The 20341-nt window shown below is 37.7% G+C and overlaps 1 protein-coding gene across 2 annotated transcripts in view; it reads right to left on the reverse strand.

Annotated features, from left to right (window-relative positions):
• The window catches only part of PDE10A (phosphodiesterase 10A), a 181287-nt gene that overhangs the window by 29644 nt on the left and 131302 nt on the right, over window positions 1–20341 (reverse strand). For both annotated transcript variants that reach the window (XM_005150122.4, XM_005150121.4), the window contains 9 exons: window positions 19237–19392; window positions 16443–16493; window positions 14377–14435; window positions 9554–9605; window positions 6974–7116; window positions 4777–4869; window positions 3947–4133; window positions 2377–2519; window positions 280–363 (listed from right to left, as the gene is read on the reverse strand). In XM_005150122.4, coding sequence (XP_005150179.3) covers window positions 280–363; window positions 2377–2519; window positions 3947–4133; window positions 4777–4869; window positions 6974–7116; window positions 9554–9605; window positions 14377–14435; window positions 16443–16493; window positions 19237–19392 — 968 coding nt within the window. The remainder of the gene's footprint in view (window positions 1–279; window positions 364–2376; window positions 2520–3946; window positions 4134–4776; window positions 4870–6973; window positions 7117–9553; window positions 9606–14376; window positions 14436–16442; window positions 16494–19236; window positions 19393–20341) is intronic.

A 20341-nucleotide genomic window follows, 5' to 3' on the forward strand; every position in this document is an offset into this window, starting at 1 on the left:
AATATAATCTCAGAACCAACCCAATACCTCTAGACATTGGAAGGACCAATCTTTGGATGATACCATGAGTTCTTTTACCTGGCTGTTCCCAGATTTCATTAATGGAAGACCAGAAGCTGGGATAAGAAATGCAGCCTGCTTATTATTGCCCTGTACATACCAGCCATTGTAAATAAACACCAAAGGAAATAAGGCTTTGAATTAGAAAATAATGATCTCAAAATTCCTAGCAAACAAACACATAATTAGAATTAAAGCAATAAAACATGTACTTCATACCAGGCTGTCCCACAGGACTGGTGAACCATGTAGACAAAAATGGCAGGCCAGACGTCCTCATATGGACTGATATCAAAGTGGTATCTAGGAAGAAAGTAAGGACAAACACTTTTTCATTCTTACTAAAAACGAGAAAATTATCAGGTAATGTATATCCAATAGCATTCACTTGTTTCTGAACATGTATAGGAAACTGACTTTACAGGATGTATTTTCCAGCAATAAGTTATTTTCCAGTATGTTAATATATTTCCACTAAGGCCAATGGAACTATCCTCATAGAATCAACAAATCATTTAGATTGGAAAAGACCCTTAAGATTGCAAAGTCCAACTGTTAGCCTATGGTTAGCCTTTGGCTTTAATGAACAAAAACACAGGTCTTTATTTAAGAATCCACTGCTTAAGTAATGTACAAAGATCTTTATTTCACAATTATGAGAGCTTTACAGGCATTCCTAAAAGTTTCCAGACTTTCCTCCCAGGAATTGTAAAGATGAGGTCTCCAATAATATATTTAGTAGGGTGGTTTTTTTTTAAATAATTTCTATCTCAAATTTGGCAAGTGTTGCTCTAATTTTGGTAGAGATAAAAAAATTAGCCTTCAGTAGCTAATTAAGCCCAAACTTCAAAAATCAAACATTTAATACTGTATTTGATATGTTTCATTAGATGAGAACTTCTTCCCTCTCCCAGTACCAACATTTAGGCGTAATATTAGGGACAAACTCAGCAGAACTGTTTGTCCGTTGATTATTAATTAACCCCTTTCCCTGCACCTGCTGCGCTGAAAGTCCTCTATTTACTTTCCATTGAACCCAACTAAACACTTGTGTGTACATGGCATACTGAACAGTACAGCAGGTGCAAGAAAAGCTGAAGGTAGCTGAATTACTTGTAAAATGGTTAAATGTATTCAGATTGCTTGAACTAAAGGATGCTAATATAATTTAGAATGAAACCTGTCATCTTTGCAAGTAAAAGTCATTTTTTTGGCTGAGGAGGTGGGTTACATAATATCATCTAACAAAGCACAAGAAATTGTATTGCATAGAATAAGCTTCTATTAGGGTATAATTGTGCAAGCTGCTAATACTCTGGTGCTCTAGCAAATCACTTCAGCATGTAATGAACTTTAACTGTAAGCAGTCCCTGTTAGCATACGCTCTCATCCTTTGCTTGCTTACAGCTACAGTGCTCAGTGCCTCACAGGAGTGACCTAGCTCTGGAGATTAGGTTTACATAGGCAGCTTAGATTTTGTGACTCAGTATCAGAGAGTTCTGATTTTAGGTACCTGGTCACTACATACTGTCCTAGGCCAGAAACACTGACTAAATACTAAGATGACTCCCTGCGTTAGGGTTGAGTGAGTACTGACAAAATACAGACAGAGGTACATCTTCAGCATACAGCAGATCCTTAAGAACTGAAAGTAACTGAATTATTTCAGAGAAAGCCTCAGATGGGAAGTTCTCCTCCAAATATAGGCCACAACTCTAAACTCTAGCACCTGAATTATTTTCAGAAGTTTGGAGATCTGTATACATTTTCTGATCCTTCAAGAAACACAAGCAGATGCACAACAGACACATATACCAAAAAAAACAATCCAAACTCACCCACCCCCAAACCAAAGTAAAACCCAAGACACACAACCCCAGAAAATCCCAGGAAGAAGCTGAATTTTTTATTCTAAGATACATGCATTTGTTCTTAACCACTGATGTTCCAGCTCAGCCTCCTCTCTGGCTCTCAGCTCTTTAGGACTATCAGAAAGAAAGCTCATCTCTACAATCCTTCGATATAATCTAATGCTTAAAGCAACTACAGCAACTACCTATGCCTGAGAAAAAATCTAGCATTCTGAGTATGTATTATTCTACATCTTTGACAGATAAATTTTCTTCATGGGTCATTAAGTATAAGAAAGCTACAGATAAACTCCTAATATTTTTTAATAGTTCAATGATAAGTTCTTCCTATAAAAACCCTCAAGTAAGGAGGGTTTTTATACACACTAAGGGGAAGAAAGAAAAAATCATCTCTTTTACAGACTGATAAAGGACTCAGCTGTTGCTATATGAAAAAGATACTTACAGTTCAATTTCTTTACAAATATGTGGAGGCAGTGTACATTGCATGAGGTTTTGCCACTCTTCTGCTGTACAAACACTGTGGTAGGATAGCTTCTCCATCGTTACACGATAAATACACTCTGAATGGCGAATTCTGTGGTACATCTGAAAAGGGAAGCTGTTCATTAATGTCAAATTTTAATAAAGGAAAAACATTTCTTTCCTTATTAAAGTACTTATTCTTGAAACACACATTTGCAGAAATGTTAGTGCTTCTAGCTTTTCAATTTTACGCTTTAGAAAAAGTGACAGATTATATGAAATCGAGTACTACTGGAAAACTGGGCCTACCATTAAAAATTCTTCACCTACTCACTCAGGTAAACGTCTAGGGCTCAGCTGATTTTTTTACTGTCTCTGAGCTCCCTGAAGAAAAAGAATCAAAGTGCAGGAGTTGGAAACAGAGCTCAGACCCCTGCAATATGCTAACAGAAAGAAAACTGGTAACAGGTAACATGCCACTGCATGAATTCAGCTATTTATTGGTATAAATAACTGCTACCTATGCACAGTCAAAAGTTCATGAGATGTTTATCATCCTTACATTACTGTGCAGTAACTGCAAAAAAATAAACACTTATGATCAAGAGGTTCAGACAGTTACTGAAGGCATGGCATAGTTTGTAAACAAGTAAGGATACAACAATTTTACTAGTAAATACAATCCCCCAGAACACTATGTCCGAAACGGTAATATTCACCATCTAAAGAGTGAGCTCACACACAAATAAGTGATTTTATAGTCCCAGGAGTCATTTATAAGCAGGCCTTTCTACCCACCTTGAGTCATCTGGAACAAGTTTAAATAATTGTTAGTAAAATTTGCTGCCCCAGTATAATGACAGCACAATGTTGGTAAAATGGTTCAATGTAAATCACCAGACTTAACTGGTACTGCATTGTATCTTACTGCCCATGAATATGACACATTTCTTCTGCATAGCATTTTTATTTCATTTATTGCATTTTTATACTTCTATATTAATGATCATTAAATTACCTATGCTACCTACAGGAATAGTAATATTTGTGACAATAAAGTGTTTGAAAACAAAAGTAGCTATCCACACTTATCTAGAAGCATGGATAATTATGAGTATGTAGCACAGCATATTAAATTGATATCTTTTGAATAGTAAACACGTGGAATTGAGAGAATACAGACCATCTCCATCCCCCCATTAAATCTGTAAAACATATCTGAATTTATAAAAGGAAATAAGAATCATACTTTCTAATGGAAAAGAGATGACAGACAGGTATAATTCACATTTCATAGCTTGCTCTCTCAGTTTAGCTGCAGGAAATTGATGTATCCAGAGTACAATTATTCCAGAAAGCATCAAACAAATCTCTATCATCCTTTAAAACTAAAATTATTCATCAAATAATTCAATGATTTTTGTTTCCTCGTTAATTCAACAAAACAGACTTTTAAATCATTTTAATAATCTGGAACATCAAAATCCTTAAATAGGGTTCTAAGTCTTCCCATTATAACCAACAGCTTAAAAACTGTAAATAAAACTTACATTAGCACAGTGTAAGGCTAAAGCACAAAAGACTGCAAACATTTTAAAGTTGTTCTCATCAGTTTTAGAGAAGGCACTTCCACTTATTTTGTTCACCATCTGCACAACACCTATTACACTTCCTCGGCTTACAATAGGCATGCACAGGATATTTCTGGTTGTGTAGCCTGTGTAGAGGTCTACTTCTCTGGAGAGACAAAAAAGGAAAGAAAAAAAATAAAAGAGTTCATATTATTACTTAATATCTGTTCCTTGATTCTCACAAGTGTTGATGTACAACATACTAAATAGCTTTTAAAGCAGATGCAATTAGTATCTGCAACAAGCTCACCTCCAAAGTTCTCAAATATTTCCATCTAATGTGTCATATTTAGAAATAACTTTTTAATCCATTAATTTCCATTTGCAAGATAAAGAATTAATGCTTCCTCAAATGTACAGTCAGATTACTCATAAAATTAAAGAATATATTAATGTACTTAGGCATGCTATTTATTAGTAAACTTTTTTTTCTCTTTTCTCTGAAACTAATCAGGTGCAGGGAGGCTAATGAAGAAAATCAGCAACAGTCTACCTAGCTGGGAAAAAATTTGTAACAGGAAAAATAACTAAATTTTATTCCATTAGATTTAGATTTTATAAAAATAATTCTTTTTATTTGTATCTTTAAAATATCTTTGATGGTTAAAGTGTTTCAATAGATATTCATAGGTTGTCCACTCTTCAGAAGATCACAGCTCCATGAATGCATCCTAATAAGAAATTTCAAGTAGTAAATTTAAGTAAATTTTGGGGTGAGCTGTCTTCCCCTCCCATGAATAATGTCCTACCTGTTAAAGCGTGGATCTGCATAGGCATCAGGGATGTTAAGGACTTCTCCAGTTCTTGCCACTTGACCAGCTATTCCTTTTTCTATAGAAAATCTGCAGAAATGAAAATGTGTGTTAGCAACAATATGAGCTACCTGGAAAAACATCTGTCTTGGGCACGGTAATGGATATTTGTTCCCAACCAGCGTCATTTTGAAGCTTTCAGGAGAAAAACCTTACAAGACAACAGCTAGTAGTAAATGATAAAATAAAAAAGCACATTCTAACAGATACTTTCTGAAAACATTTTATATAGCTACACAGTTTAATACAAAAGATGCCATAATATGACCACTTAAGTGACAAAAAATTCCAAGTCTTCAACCACCCTGTTATGCCTAACAAACATGACAGTTGTACATAACCCGAGATTTGAGTTTACCTTTACAAGATACTAATTTCCTCATTGCTTTTACATATTCATTGTTTCTTTAGACATATCATTGGCAATATGAGCTTGTTTCCTCAGAGGGTTGGCAAGTTGATTTGGTAAAATAAACTTTTGGAAAAAGACCAGCAGAAACTTCAAAGCTAAGTATTACATGTGTTTCCCATGTACACTTCAGAATAACTAGATTGTTTAATCTCATGACATGCAAACAATGCCATGGTACTAACTGCATCCCTTAATTGTCCCAAGAAAGTTAAACACAACATATTCTGGAGTTGAATCAGAAAAGTCTACAAGTCTGTCTTGTGAGGAAATAATTTTCAATTCTTTGACATAAAACAGTTATGGCATACAAGCACAAAAGAATTTGTGGAGAAAAATAAGTACAAGGAATCACACATGTAACACTTTTAAATCTAAATGTACCCAGGCAGTATCCTGCCCCCACTGAAGCTACTGACAAAGCAGGAAGGATTTCACCTGCACACCTGATTGTAAGTTTGTTTCTTCTGCTGGCTTCTACATGGCACCAGCTGAAGGCTCATGACTGACTGCCTCAGAGTCACTTTCTTACAGATACTTAAGTTGTACTTCTTTTCAGTATACAGCACCAGTGAAATGGCTTACATCTTTGCACTCAGAGTTAACATTTCAATAATGTTCACACAGAAAAGACAGAGATATAAGCAAAATAAAACAATTATCAAGGAGGAGTATGAAGTGCATGTTAAAGCAGGTCACCTTCTTTAATTCACACCACCTCCTTACTTGTCAGTATGTAAATTGCACCAATTTTGACTCCTTTCCATTCTCACTCACACAATGTAGTAAGTGGGAGTAAGTTTGTCTAAAGGGGTTTAAGCGAAGACATGAATCACATCTCATATAGGCCTAGAACTTTAAATGTGCAAGAAGAAAATAACAAAAAACCTGAGAAAATCTGTGCTGAGTATTTTAACAAAATTTTAGTGCAGGATATTTAGTCATAAATTTCTTTCTTTTTAAGAAGGTGCATGTGTCAACCTGTATCTATTAAAGATTCATAATTTTTGAAAAGTGAAAAATGTATTTATTTTGTTTTGCCTTTTTCATTAAAAAAGTGCATGTGTGTGAAAATGATGTACTTGTAACATGAAGCAGAAATACACATCAGTTTTAAGCAGAGAATCCTGTGTGCTCATTTCAAGCCCATATACATTTTCAAATCCACAATTTCAAGCATACATCAGAATCACAATTAATTGTTTGAAAATGAACACACATGAGAAAAAGTAAAACTAAACCACTGGACTTGAAATCTTCAAAACTAATGACCTGTCCACACTAAAGTCTACATGTGCCTAATCCATCCGTAAGAAATATAAATTGTGACTTCCTTGCTTTGGATGTGCTTGAATTGCACAAATTTCAAGTCCTCTTGGGAAAAAAAGTCCCATACTGGCAGACTATGGATTAGGTGCACCTTTACCTGCACCTTTACCTACCTCAGAACACCTCTGTTTTTTTCCCAACATGATTTCCAAAAGGACCGCCTCCGGAAGACGGCATTTCCAGGAGTGACGTTATAGCTTCAGAGACGTTGTTTCGATGGCACTGCAATGTCATTCCCAGAAGTACTACCTTCTGGAGGCGGGTCCTGGTGGGAATGATATCACAGTATGACAAGTATTGTCAGGGTACCTGCAGATAGGCACAGAGACTGGGTAATAAAATGCCTGCACATCTGTAGTTACAATGAAACTGCATTCTTATGCTAGCTACTCTTACCTTATTTCTTTGGTCTTCTTGAAGACAGGTTTCCCATCATTTTCTTCTCCAATATCAAAAAGGTCTGAATACAGTTCCTTATTTTTGTGGTCAACCTGGAAGAGTGCACACCTATCTGCATTCACCAGGTTTTTTGCATATATCTATAGATAAAAAAGAAAACTAGAGTTAATGGTCCTGAGTTAGATTATCTTCAGTCATTTATCTGATAAAAATGTAATTCCTCAGTACAATTCTCAGTATACAAGCTTTGAGAAGTTATCCAGTATGAAAATCTGAAGGAGCATCCACCTTCAGAGCAATCTTTTAGGACACAGTTCTGAATGAAAGTTGTCTCTTCTATTCAGTATTTTTATGTAAATTAGAGTTTTCTTCCCTAAGAACTGTGGGAATATCTTTAGAGGCTTGAATGTTTGCTAAAAGGAAAAAAAAGAAAAAGCGTCCCTTCCTCTATGTTTAGACATTATTTATCCTTATTAGATTTAAATAGATAGGGTATAGCAAGATCTATGAATATTTTTGGCTTTTTGGTATTGAATACCCAGCAAAGACAGACATAAGGTAGTGGCTAGTGTTTGTTTCTAAAAAAGCTAAAATTGTCTGTAATACATAACAACAAACAAATACGAAAGATTAGAAGTGTTTTTGTGGATTGTCCTATTCTATGCAGAATAGGAAATGGCTGTGCCCTCTTAATGCCAGTGCCAGTTTTTTCACAAAAGCTGAAACTTGAACTACAAGAACTAACTGAAGCCCACTAAGGTATCACCCATAGTCAAGGAAGTGCCACAGTACAGCAACAGACTTGCACAGTATCTATCATACTTTGAAACAGCTAGTTTCATCTCAGCAAAACCAGTTGGCAGCCACCACTGATTATCAGAACAGAATCTCAAGAACACAGCAGCTCTTCACTGAAATGTTTCAACATACGATGGACTGAGAACAAGGGGAAAGAGAACCAAAGCTGAACAACGATCATTGTGTTAAGTTAGGATACCAGTCAGGTTCAAGAACCTGCTCTGTCCAATTCAGATGTCTCCTATGTATCTTATATGCTCAGAAAGCATAGTAACTGCAGGGTAGAGCATGATCTGAAGTGGGTCTGTGTTGAGAGATTTTAATGAAAATTAAAAAGAATGCTAAAATTCCTGTACTTATTATTACAGGAACAAATAAAACTTTAAGTACAATCACTAAAGGGTGAAGTAGTGAGATAAAATTGGATTCTACTCTTTTCTCACTGTGAGACGTAGAATAAGCCACATAATGATAAAATCACACTCCCATAAAATGGCAATAATGTGCAAACATGTAATTCAATTAATTGGCCCAAGAAAGCGCCAACTGTTACAACTTACAAAAGAAGGCAAGTATAAAACATCTATACAGGTTAAAATTCAGAATCATGGAAAGAAGATGAAGAGTAAGCATATTTTATTGCCAACTGTGCTTTCCACCAGACCCCTATTCATAGTGAAAGAACAGGGAAGAATATCAATATTTGTTCTCAATGCCGTATGTTATATTATACCAGTTCTTTTAAATGTTAAGCTATTTTTAACCAGTTCATTTACATTGGAAAAGTCAATGTTCATAAATGCGTCCTGTGTGCAGAATTCTTGACTGTGTACTAACTAGAATAAGACAAACACTGCAGAATATTTTCCATTACTAATTCAAGCTTCTAAATAAAACCACTTCAATATTGTTTGCATTCTCAGTTTGTTGTTTTTGAATAGTCTGGCTAAGAATATCACTTTGAAGATTGGAGGAAATATTGGAGTACTGTTGGAGAGTAATTTTTGAATACACAAACTGGAACAATGGTATCACAGAGCTGATGAAGATTTACATTAATGAAAAACAATAACCATGCAATGAATGTTCCTAAAACTAAAAAGCATAACTCATGTATCAAACACTAGAAACAGGCTATAAGCAACCAGTCCATATGTATTTGTAAGCACTATCTAGGAAATAACTCTGAACTGTTTCAGAAACATAATCTATTTCTGAACCATACTTTAATTAATTGATCAGTTATTTCAACAGACTTGGTTTTAGTGGTGTTTTTTTATAAAATACTGACTGACTCTGTCACTCTAGTTATGGGTGCAGACACCTATGCAAAGTAAAAAGAGCACCATGTCTTGCATATCTCATTCAGCAACTGATACAAACACTCTAGGAGTAATGTCTGACCTTTAGTCTTTCCTACAGACCGTAACTTCTTCAGGAGTGTTTTGTAGCATGTAGCAAACTGAATTTAGGAAAAAGGAATCAACACAAAAAGCTGAAATAAAAACAAGGCTTTTTTGTTACAATTTTCAAACCTTCTCTAAAATACAATAGTAACTATTTAGTTCAGAGACAGTCATGTTTCTTTAGTTATGAAAGCTGTGAAATGAATGAAATATCAAGCTGACCTCTGCCACATTCTTCCATATAGAGATGTTAATACTGTTTGTGTTACATGTCCATCATAAATATCTCAAGTATTTCTTACTTCAAGGGAAGGAGAATGAAGGACTTTAATAACTAAGACTAATAAAATTACAAGTGAAAAAGACAACTTACCATTATATGTTCAAGTAGAGAATCTATTGCAACTATATTATCAAAATACGTTCTGCAGAGAAAGAGGAGTTAGTAAATATTGGCATCTAAGCAAACACTTCTCAAACAGCTGTTGTGGGCTCTGCTGTCACAACCGCTTAACAGTGGAGCACAAATATGTGAGGACAAATTGCTGCATCTTGAAAATCACTGACTGGCTTGCTGTAGCACAATGGAATTGAGAAAAGGTTCTAGCTCTGTTTCTTTCAGTCATTATTGTACAATGACAGAACTGTAGCATATTCTCCATAATGTGTGGAATTCTGTAGAAAAAAACTAGCAAACTGCCTCCATTGACTAAATAGGCCCCTGCTGAGCAACACTAAGAATGTATTAAAATGCTTTGGCACCCTTTACAAACTGGCAATTCTAAAAGGGCAAGTAAAAAGAAAAAGCAATCCAAAAGATTTAAAGAAAACATTTCTATCATTGCTTATTGTATCACCTACATGCTTTCAAAATATCTCATTAGCTTCACATATCCAGGACTATGTACTAAGAACTAATGGAAACTATGTATTGTAGCTAAATTTACATCCTATTATACAATTCTTAACACTATTTAAAGGACAACAGCTTAAAAAGCTCTTATTGTGTCTTCTCTGTCAAGCCAGGTGTAGCATGTTGAAGTTGCAGAAAAAGACTGTTCTTGTGACTTAAAAAAAAAAAAGAATAAGGTATTTCAGTTTCACAGCGAAGTGGTAACTGTCCAAGGACAGTCAAGAACATTGAAAGGGAAAGGTCAAACTTATTAGTAAAAGAAGTCTAAACTTTCCAAATGGCAAGTCTTAATAGCCCTCAGATTACAATGTTCCCTCCAGACAGAAGGATATTGTCCCATGGCCTTGAACATATATACAGCTCACTTCTGTTTGGGTCTAGTGGAAAGGAAATATATGCTAGTCTTACACTATCAGGGACATGAAGATGTGGAGCACTGCATGCTCTGCCCTTTCTAAAATGTTACAGAACGTGTCCGAGTGACATTGCATGCTAACAATTTTCTTGCTGAATAGGAAAGTCTCTTTCCATGTAAAGAAAGTGCAGACCATTTCTAAAAGGAGTATTTTCTCGTTAGTGCAAGACTTTACCTACAAGAAGTTCATAAAGTTGTTATTAAATGATATCCCAATTTTGTTGCTCAAAACATTGTGTTTCTTTTTTGTTAAAACTAAATAATTCTAGAATTGATAATACTTTACGCAAAATATTTTCTTATAGAAATACATATTAAATATTTGCAGTATTTATTACATTTTTTTATCTTAAATAACTAAAATAATTACAAAGGTCTTTAAAACAATCTTGGCACTACAAACCAAGAGTAAATTGCAAGTCCATAAATTTGGGCAGCTTAACCCAGAATTCTCTGGTAATCTAGCTCAGTACAGGTATTAGCAACACAAGAGCATCCTGGAAAGGATCGTAATGGTGCAAGACACTGCAGCAAGAGGGTAGCTCTGGTAAGGGAATATTGAGAGTGTCCTTTAAGAGGCACACTCCGAATTGAAGCTGAAATAAAAAATAAAGGCTATCCCTGAGGAAAAAAGCTAGGAAAAACATCTGGATACAACCAGCTTGCTGTCCTTGCAAGGGGTAGACTCCTCCCTGCGGTGTATCACTCCCTATTCCAGCAGGGTCAGGCTGCCTGCATTCCTGAGCAATGGCATAGGAATCTTGGACATCTTCTAATCTCATCAGCTCAAGAATTGTTCATCATGACCCACAGAAGTGTTTGTAACAGCAAAAATTCAAGACATCTCATTTTTCCACAGTATCATCACTCCTCTGTGATGCACTTAGAAATTTTTCAACCAACTAGTTAGATAAAATGCTGTTAAACACCCTAGTCTGTGACTTACCAAAAGTACAACTCTGGTTTGTCTTTTAATTTATTGGCTATCTTTACTATTTAAAGATGCTAATAGCAGCAACAAAGAAAAAGGGATGAAAGAAGAGCAGATCACCTAAGACACTACACTGCCTTTGCAAGTCTAAGCCCAAGCTTTTATGCTTTTTTGTGTATCCAATTTTGTCTTGCATTTATTGTGACAAGAAACTGAAAGAAAACATAGTAGATGCACTTACAGTCTTTCAAAATGAAAACAGAGCATCTAAAAATGCAGGGAAAGAACAACTGTGAAGAATCAGGCAGCTCTGATTTTTCAGATATATCCCTGAAGTGTATATTCATGAATGTGTGTATATACCTACATGTCACAAAAAGGGGGGAGGAAACTGAATCAAGCTAACTAACTTTTGATAAAGTCCTTTCAAGCCTTCTAAAATTAGCCATCCAAAGAGATGGCAAACCTATTTCTCACTTCTCAAAAGAGGGCCATGTTTAACTCTGACAAGAGGGGAAACACAGGTAAAAAAACCACGGAGATCATGAGATGGTCAAATTCAAGATCCTCAGGACAGAGAGAAAAGCATGCAGAAAGCTCACTGCCCTGGACAGCAAGAGAGCAGACTTTGGGCTCTTCAGGAACCTGCTTAGTAAGATTCCATAGGATATAGAACTAGAGGGCAGGAGGACCCAAGACTGTTGGTCAAGGATCACCTACTACAAGCTCAGGAGTGTTGCGTCCCAACTAGAAGGAAGTGCAGCAGGAGGGCCAGAAGACCTCATTGGATGGATAAGGAGCTGCTGAGGAAACTTGGAAGGAAAAAAGAGGCTTATAAAAGGTGGAAGCAAGGACAAGTGGCCTGGGAAGAATACAGGGATGTTGTTCAGGAAGCTAGGGACCAGGTTAGGAAAGCTAAGGCCCAGCTAGAATTCAACTTGGCTAGGCATGTGAAAGATAACAGGAAGGGATTCTATAGTTACATTGCAAATAAAAGACAGACTAGGGACAGTGTGAGCCCTCTCCAGAAGCTGTCAGAAGAACTGGCTACCCTGGATTTGAAAAGGCTGAGGTCCTGAATGACTTCTTTGCCTCGGTCTTCACTGGCAAAGGCTCTGACCACACCACCCAAGTCTTGGAAGGCAGACACAGGGACTGTGAAAATAAAGACCTTGGGCCCAATGTAGGAGAGGAACTGGTTTGAGATCATCTTCAGAACCTGAACATGCACAAGTCCATGGGACCTGATTAAATCCATCCGCAGATCCTGAAGGAGCTGACGAATAAAGTTGCTAAGCCACTGGCCATATTTGAAAAAGTCGTGGCAGTCAGGTGAAGTTCCTGATGACTGGAAAAAGGGAAATATAAACCCCATTTTCAAGAAGGAGAAAATAGATGACCCAAGGAATTACAGACCAGCCAGTCTCACCTCTGTGACTGGCAAAATCTGGGAGCAGATTCTCTTGGAAGGCATGCTAGGGCACATGAAAAACAAGAAGGTGCTTGGTGACAGCCAGCATGGCTTTACTAAGGGGAAATCCTGCCTGACCAGTTTGGTGGCCTTCTATGGTGGGGCTACAGGACTGACGGACAGGGGCGGAACAGTTGACGTCATCTACTTGGACTTGTACAAAGCGTTTGAAACAGTCCCACACGACATCCTTGTTTCTAAATTGGAGAGACATCAATTTGACAGGTGGACCACTCAGTGGATAAAGAACTGACTGGATAGTCGCATGCAAAGAGTTGTGGTCAATGGCTCAGTGTCCAGCTGGAGACCAGTAACGAGTGGTGTCACTCAGGGACTGGTGTTGGGACCGGTCTTATTCAGCATCTTTGTCGATGACATGGACAGTGGAATTGAGTGCACCCTCAGCAAGTTTGCTGATGACACCAAGCTGTGTGGTTCTGTTGATACACTGGAGGGAAGGAATGCCATCCAGAAGGACCTTGACATGCGTGTGAGGTGGGCTGATGCCAGCCTTATGAAGCTTAACTATGACAAGTGAAAGTTTCTACACCTGGGTCGGAGCAATCCCAGGCACAGCTACAGGTTGGGCAGAGAAGAGATTCAGAGCAGCCCTGTGGAGAAGGACTTGGGGGTGTTGGTGCGCTTGCCCGTATCCTGGGCTGCATCAAAAGGAGCGTGACCACCAGGTCAAAGGAGGTGATCCTGACCCTCTACTCTGCTCCTGTGAGACCTCACTTGGGAGTATTGTGTGCAGTTGTGGTGTCCTCAACATAAAAAGGACACGGAACTGTTGGAACAAGTACAGAGGAGGGATATGAGGATGATCAGGGGATTGGAGCACCTCCCATATGAAGATAGGCTGAGAAAGTTGGGACTGTTCAGCCTGGAGAAGAGAAGGCTGCATGGAGACCTCATAGCAGCCTTCCAGTATCTGAAGGGGGCACCTATAAGGATGCTGGGGAGGGACTGTTCATTAGGGACTGTACTAATAGGACAAAGAGTAACGGGTTCAAACTTAAACAGGGAAAGTCTAGATTGGGTATAAGGAAGAAATTCTTTACTGTTAGGGTGGTGAGGCACTGGAATGGGTTGCCCAGGGAGGTTGTGAATGCTCTATCCCTGGCAGTGTTCAAAGCCAGGTAGGACAGAGCCTTTGGTGACATTGTTTAGTGTGAAGTGTCCCTGCCATGGCAGGGGGTTGGAACTAGATGATCTTAAGGTCCTTTCTAACCCTAATCATTCTATGATTCTAAAACACCACAAGAAAAAACAAATTCTGTAAGATATAACCAGATGCACCACCACCAAAAAAAAAGTTTAACATGTAACACTGCCTCCCACACCTTCCTACATGTGCTTTCACACCTGCTTGTGAGCTACAGTAAAAAATACAGGTAAACTGGAAAAGCCATTTTAGAAAATCTCGTCAAGTAAATTGATGAGATTATAGTGCAAATCACACTTACTTTGATACATCAAGCAAGAAGTCATTCAGTTCAGTCTGCTTGGCCAATCCCCGGCACACCTGGAAGCACAGATTACATTATCATCTGCTCTAGAAGAACACTGACGTCAGAGAGAAACTGAAGTCACACACTCTAGCCATTTAATTTGTATGAAAAAATACCACTATCAGTATATACTTATGTTACAGCACTACATAAAATTAAAAGCTCCATTTGTGTGCTGGGCTTCAATCTTAGCTACTTAGCTGCCGAGTCAAAATTATTAAATGAAAGCAACACCTTTCTTATGACTCTTCAAAAAGATTGTTGTTAGACTTGTTCATGCTGCCTCAAAGGCTGCCACTGAATGTAATTACAGAATCAACTTAGTGATACTTCCTTATCCAGACACTCAGCTCTTCTAAGAATGTCAAATACTTTGTGTGCTTTCTTCTTTACCATACTTTTACCCTTTTTTCCAGGTTGCAAAGTAGCAACTGCAGACTGACAAAGTAGAAACTGAAGACTGACATCAGGCAAATTCAAGTAAACTAAGTAGCACACAATATATGCTCAAGTTTTGGAAAAATCTGTATGAACACAAAACCCAGTATGCATACTGCATTTTAGAAGCAAAGTGTTGGATTAAGCAAAGCTCTGAACTGCATTTTTACTTCTCTTAATTGCATACTTTGTATCTAAAGTAGAATTGTACATCTGTAGATTACTGCAGCAAGTACTGGGGTCAAAAAAAGAACACAAGCCTCTACTGTTTGTACCTTTCACATAAATAAATATCTTTCAGAACTAGTAGCGTCTTTCATCTGTGCAATGCAGATATAAACATGCAAAATATGATAAAATATATCCACAAGCCTTACTCATGCATACAGTTAGGAACCTACGTACAAAGTCTTGACATCAACTACTTTCTAAAGCCCAGCTGAGTAAGGTACAGCCCAACACCAGATCAAAACTCTTGCATTCCTCTCAAGCAAAAAGTCAGGGAACAAAGGCAAGCCTTCTGCCTAGCAGAAGGGAGACAAATAGTGTGAGGTATCCCTGCCCATGGCAGTGGTGCTGGAACTAGATGATCTTAAGGTCCTTTCCAACCCTAACCATTCTATGATTCTATGATTCAATGAAATAAAAATGACCACTGAACAGGCTTAAACTAAACTTGCCTTATTTTGTTAGGTGTGAAAGACTTCTTGGTTTAAGAGGGAGTCATTTTCATGAAGTGAAGCTACAACTGCCATAATTGCAATTCTACTGGCATACAATAGTCTATGCCAGCTAATTCTGCCTAAATAAACCTGCCTGAATGATCATTCCAAAGTTAATGACTTCCAGCACTGAATACTAGGGCCTAGAAAAGCAAAGCAGGCAGCTTTCCACAAGTCTTCTATCAAATGTATGAAAGAGACCTTGAAAAAAAGCACACCAGGAGTTTGTCCCTGTGAATTGACAGAACATGTTTTAGAATCTTCTGTGAGTTGACAGAATATGTTTAGCATCAGAGTTGCTGTTTTCTGTTATCTGAAGTAATAAAACCGATTAGCAAAGCTGCTGGGGTTTGCTTGAGCTGCTTTGCAGTGTGTGGAGTGTGGAGCTTCATTAAGCACCTGACTACGGACAGCATGAAGCATCCTTTGTGGCAGTAGTTACAGGTCCATGAAGCAGCTAGCAAGGATTGCTTAAAGCAGGCTTAGCCAGCAGCACCTAATAATCTCAAACTGGTTACCAAAGCAGAAGAAAAGCAACCAGTTAGCCTAGCAGTTCCCTAAAAAAAAAAAAAAAAAAAAATTCTGCAAAGTTGTTATAATTCTGCTTTAACAATTATTTAACTGCTTTGTTAAAGATTTGGTTTTGGTTTTTGTCTTTGTTTTGATCCACAGTTGCAAGGGAGGAAGACCAGCATAATGAACACTGAATTGTTAGTGTATTTTTCCCAGGTTCAAGGAAGGGTTTGAATCAATGTTCTAATAGTGACCTCCACTTAAATTTGATCATTATCCATGTTCCTGCTAGTCAAGTTCTGGCAGAAGGGATACACGATAAAAAAATTAAAAACCACTCACACTTACTTGTACTTGATGTATTGCTACTGAAGCCCATGCAAGATTTGCTGTTGCAACCTGAAACAAAAGAGAAGAAACTAACTCTGAAGAAACCTTGAAAATGTTCTTGTCTTCTCCCATCCAGCTGCTAAGTAAATTGACTGAGCTGTTTTAGACAGGCTTTAGGAAGATGGTTATTTTGTGTAAGTCTGGGTATACTTGCAAGTGTTTCAATTTTAGTAAGGCACATTCAGTCACAAAATCAGTATCCAGAAAATGCTTACAAATGCTCTTCAGAAGCAGCATTGGGAACCCATCATCTCAGAAATACAACATCAAAATAAACGTCTCATAAGCCAAGGGCTTTAAAAATTACATTATGTACACTGTTGAGAGGCATTTGCCATAGAAATAAAATGTCCCGCAACAGCTTTCTGGGGCTGTATCTCTTGAGCCACAGCTATTTCCAGCTGTAAACAGGCACTGTTTCAATCATTACCATTTCAGTGGCAGAAGAACCAGACCTGATCCCTCAACTCAAGACCAGTGCTTTAAGTATGACAGTTTCCAGGCAACATTTCAAACAAATGGCATGTAAACTGCAGTTAACTAAGATGTGCTACCATGAATAATCTGCTGTCCTTGAAACACAGGAGCTTTATAGGAATACAGTGGACAGAAGTACAAGAGGGCTGCTGCTGCATACCCTCCTAAAGTACTTTCCCCATTACCAAACAGAACACACTGTACACATTTTATAAAAACTGCTAATGGTATCCAAAGACTTTCTGAAACCTGAAAATTAAAAGAATGCTTTAGAACACTCAGAAAGTGACCTTTAAATATTTATAATTTACTAATAAAATACTTCTATTTAGCAGCCAGTCTTTTTCTAGCAGTACCATGAACTTCAGCTACAGACGGTATTTCATATAGCAGAAAAGACACATATCTACACAGAGCGATGCATGTCTGAGACCTATCTGAATTGCAGACTGATTAATACAATAGAACAATTTTTTTAAATAAAAACATTGTATGTAAGCAGGAGAATTAATCAAGCCTGGTTTTGTATGAATACCTGCTGTTTGTTCTGTGAGCAGGGACACTGTCACCACCATATTAATCCAGTTCCTTACCATGACCTCTACTTACCTGGTGGAAAAATATCAGGTATAATATTGAGGCTGAAGCAACACTGACTGCCCAACTAACACACATGTATGATCATCACATATATGCTAGGCTACTCAGGTTACTGATAAATGGAATATACAGTTGACAAATATTGCTGGGTTTTCCTCCCTTGAAAGGGCTAGTTTTACTGTCTCTTATCTGCACATTTTCTGTTCTTTTCACAAGAATAATTCCTGTTCAGCACAGCTACACTGTTCCATGGTGCATCTAGTACCACTGTTGAGACAACAGACATGGCTAGAACTCACCCCATTTTGTCCTAACCTCTGTGTTCAGGCTCCCTTTTCTGGGGAAGGGTACAGAGAGAAAAGAATGCTACATTTGTCCTAATGTACAAACTTTCTTAATGCGTAGACAGGACATAACAAGGATCCTCACCAAGACACAAGAACCAAGATGCACTTATAACACTTCTAATACAGCAATAGCATTTGAAACATCTGTTCCATTATCAGATTTGTTTGTACTTGGATAACAACTCATAACTTTGGATTGACAAATGGACACATATGAACAATGTAGCTACAGAGGCCTTATATAAATACAATAAACCATGCAGCACAAAGCACAGTCACTGAAATGGGAAGATGGTTATGAATATTGGGATGGGGAAGCATCAGAAGGAAATAAAAAAAAAAAAGGCAGAAGAGAGCTTTATGAATGGCACCTAGATTAGCATGTCATCCAGATACTGTAATTAACAGTTTCTATGGACATCTAGGTCAGGAGACAAAGGACAAATCTTGACACTCAAAGAGATAGTATAGGCTAGAGAAACAGAAGATGCTAGCTCATGAAAGCTAAAGAAAAGGCTGACCCAAAACCAGCACATGGTTGTCAACCTAGGAAGAAATCAGGAGACGTAAGGACTCAACAGCCAGCATTCCTTGTCCTCCCAGCAAAAGTCCCTGGAAAGATTATGTGCATCTCTGTGTGTGATTCCTGGAAATACCTCCTGGACACATACAACTTGGTGTCTGTAAGTTTCAGAATGTGAATGCAAACACATTAAACCTCTTTGCTTCCCTTCTGTTCTAAAATAAAATCACTTTCCTCTCCTGGGAGACCTAGGATTGAGACTTACTATACTGTGCTACAATGTTGCAATATTATGTTTTGCAATAGGGCTTGTTCACTTGGGAAGCCACACCAAAAAAGCCCACTAAAAAAAAAAACCCAAATCTTTCCATACTGCGAAATAAAGCCTTGCTGGGAAGTTAAAAATGAGACCTGGGATAACTTGTCAGCATCATTTTTACATGAAGTTATTTCGGGTTTTGACATTTGATTTAAACTTATATTTCATTCGCCTGCTCCTGCATAAATTTCTATAACAACTGTGTACTGAGTTTATAATCAATAAAGCAATCTTGAACTCGTTTTGCCACAAAAGAACACAAGGCAAAATTCTCGCTGTGTCCTTGTACTTGAATATGTTCATTTTACCTCCTGAATACAAATCACTGCTTTATTTTTCAATAAATAACATTTAATGAGAAAACAATCAAGTACAAAAAAAGTACAAAACACATGAGAAGAGTGAGAGAAGAGCACTGGGGGGGAATGGGGATCCTGAAGTGCTGACCATTGTGGGGAAGCAGGCAAAGGCCAGACATAAGCTCACCTCTTGGTGACTAAGGTGGAAGGCTTCTTTGCCCCAGTGACGGTAAAGCTCCAGGATACCAATTAGATCACCAATTGCAGTGACAATTGGCAAACACAGAACAGATTGGATACGTGTCCCTGATTCCAGTCCAGTACCTTTGGGAAATCGCTCATCCTAGGAAATGCAAACATAAATTGATAAAACCCGTCACAGCATTGATATGAAAGATATACTGACATTTTTCTCCCCCTCCTGGCTGATCAAATCTGCAGGAAAATGGTAAAATTCACTAAACCTCTCATCTCAGCACAATTTACAGACAGTATTAAGACATCTACAAAAAAAAAAAAAAAGCAATTAAAAAGTCAGCATTAATTTACATTTACAGATAACATTATTGATATAAAGTCAGAATTAGCTATGGTATTGGACCCAGCTTTAGGTTTGTTTTATAATACATTTTCTCTGATCGCACAGGCAACCAAACCAGCACTTCACTGTTAATACCAGTCCAAATTAAGTAACAACCCAAACTAATAACACAACCTCATGTGCTCCCCCTTCCCCAGAAAAAATCCCAAAGCATTTGTAATCAAGTAGACTGCTCAGATTTCAGGGTTCTGAAGGAGACAGCAGTGCTTGCAAGAGAACAAGAATCGAAACCTGAGGCTAAGGCTTTCAGTTATACAAAGTTATAATCCTCAGCCAACCACTGAGGAGGAAAATGTGTCCCCCAGAATTATACTTGAGAGTAAGAATCTTCCTCCTCTTGCTTATGTATCCTGAATAAACCAGTGGAAAAGTTATAAGAACAAATGGCAAAATAATCCTACCAGCTGCTATAAAAGGCCCAAATTTGTAACTTTTCATCTACACAGGGAATGTCCAAAGCTTCAGCTCCCCATGTAGGAAAACACAAACACCTGAGAATCCACCTGGAGATTACAGTTAGTAAGGCAGTAACTAGCTGATGTGAAATGTGGGAGACCCACTTTGTTGCACATCAGTCCTTCAGTACTTGATTTGTACCAGATGTTCCCCACAGGCTGTGCTTAGCCAAGATAGACACTCCTTCAAGGCTGATTAAAATCTCTCCTTTCTTAAAAAAAAAAAACAGCGAGTA

Source organism: Melopsittacus undulatus, chromosome 3 (assembly GCF_012275295.1).
Source record: "Melopsittacus undulatus isolate bMelUnd1 chromosome 3, bMelUnd1.mat.Z, whole genome shotgun sequence".
NCBI lineage: Eukaryota > Metazoa > Chordata > Aves > Psittaciformes > Psittaculidae > Melopsittacus > Melopsittacus undulatus.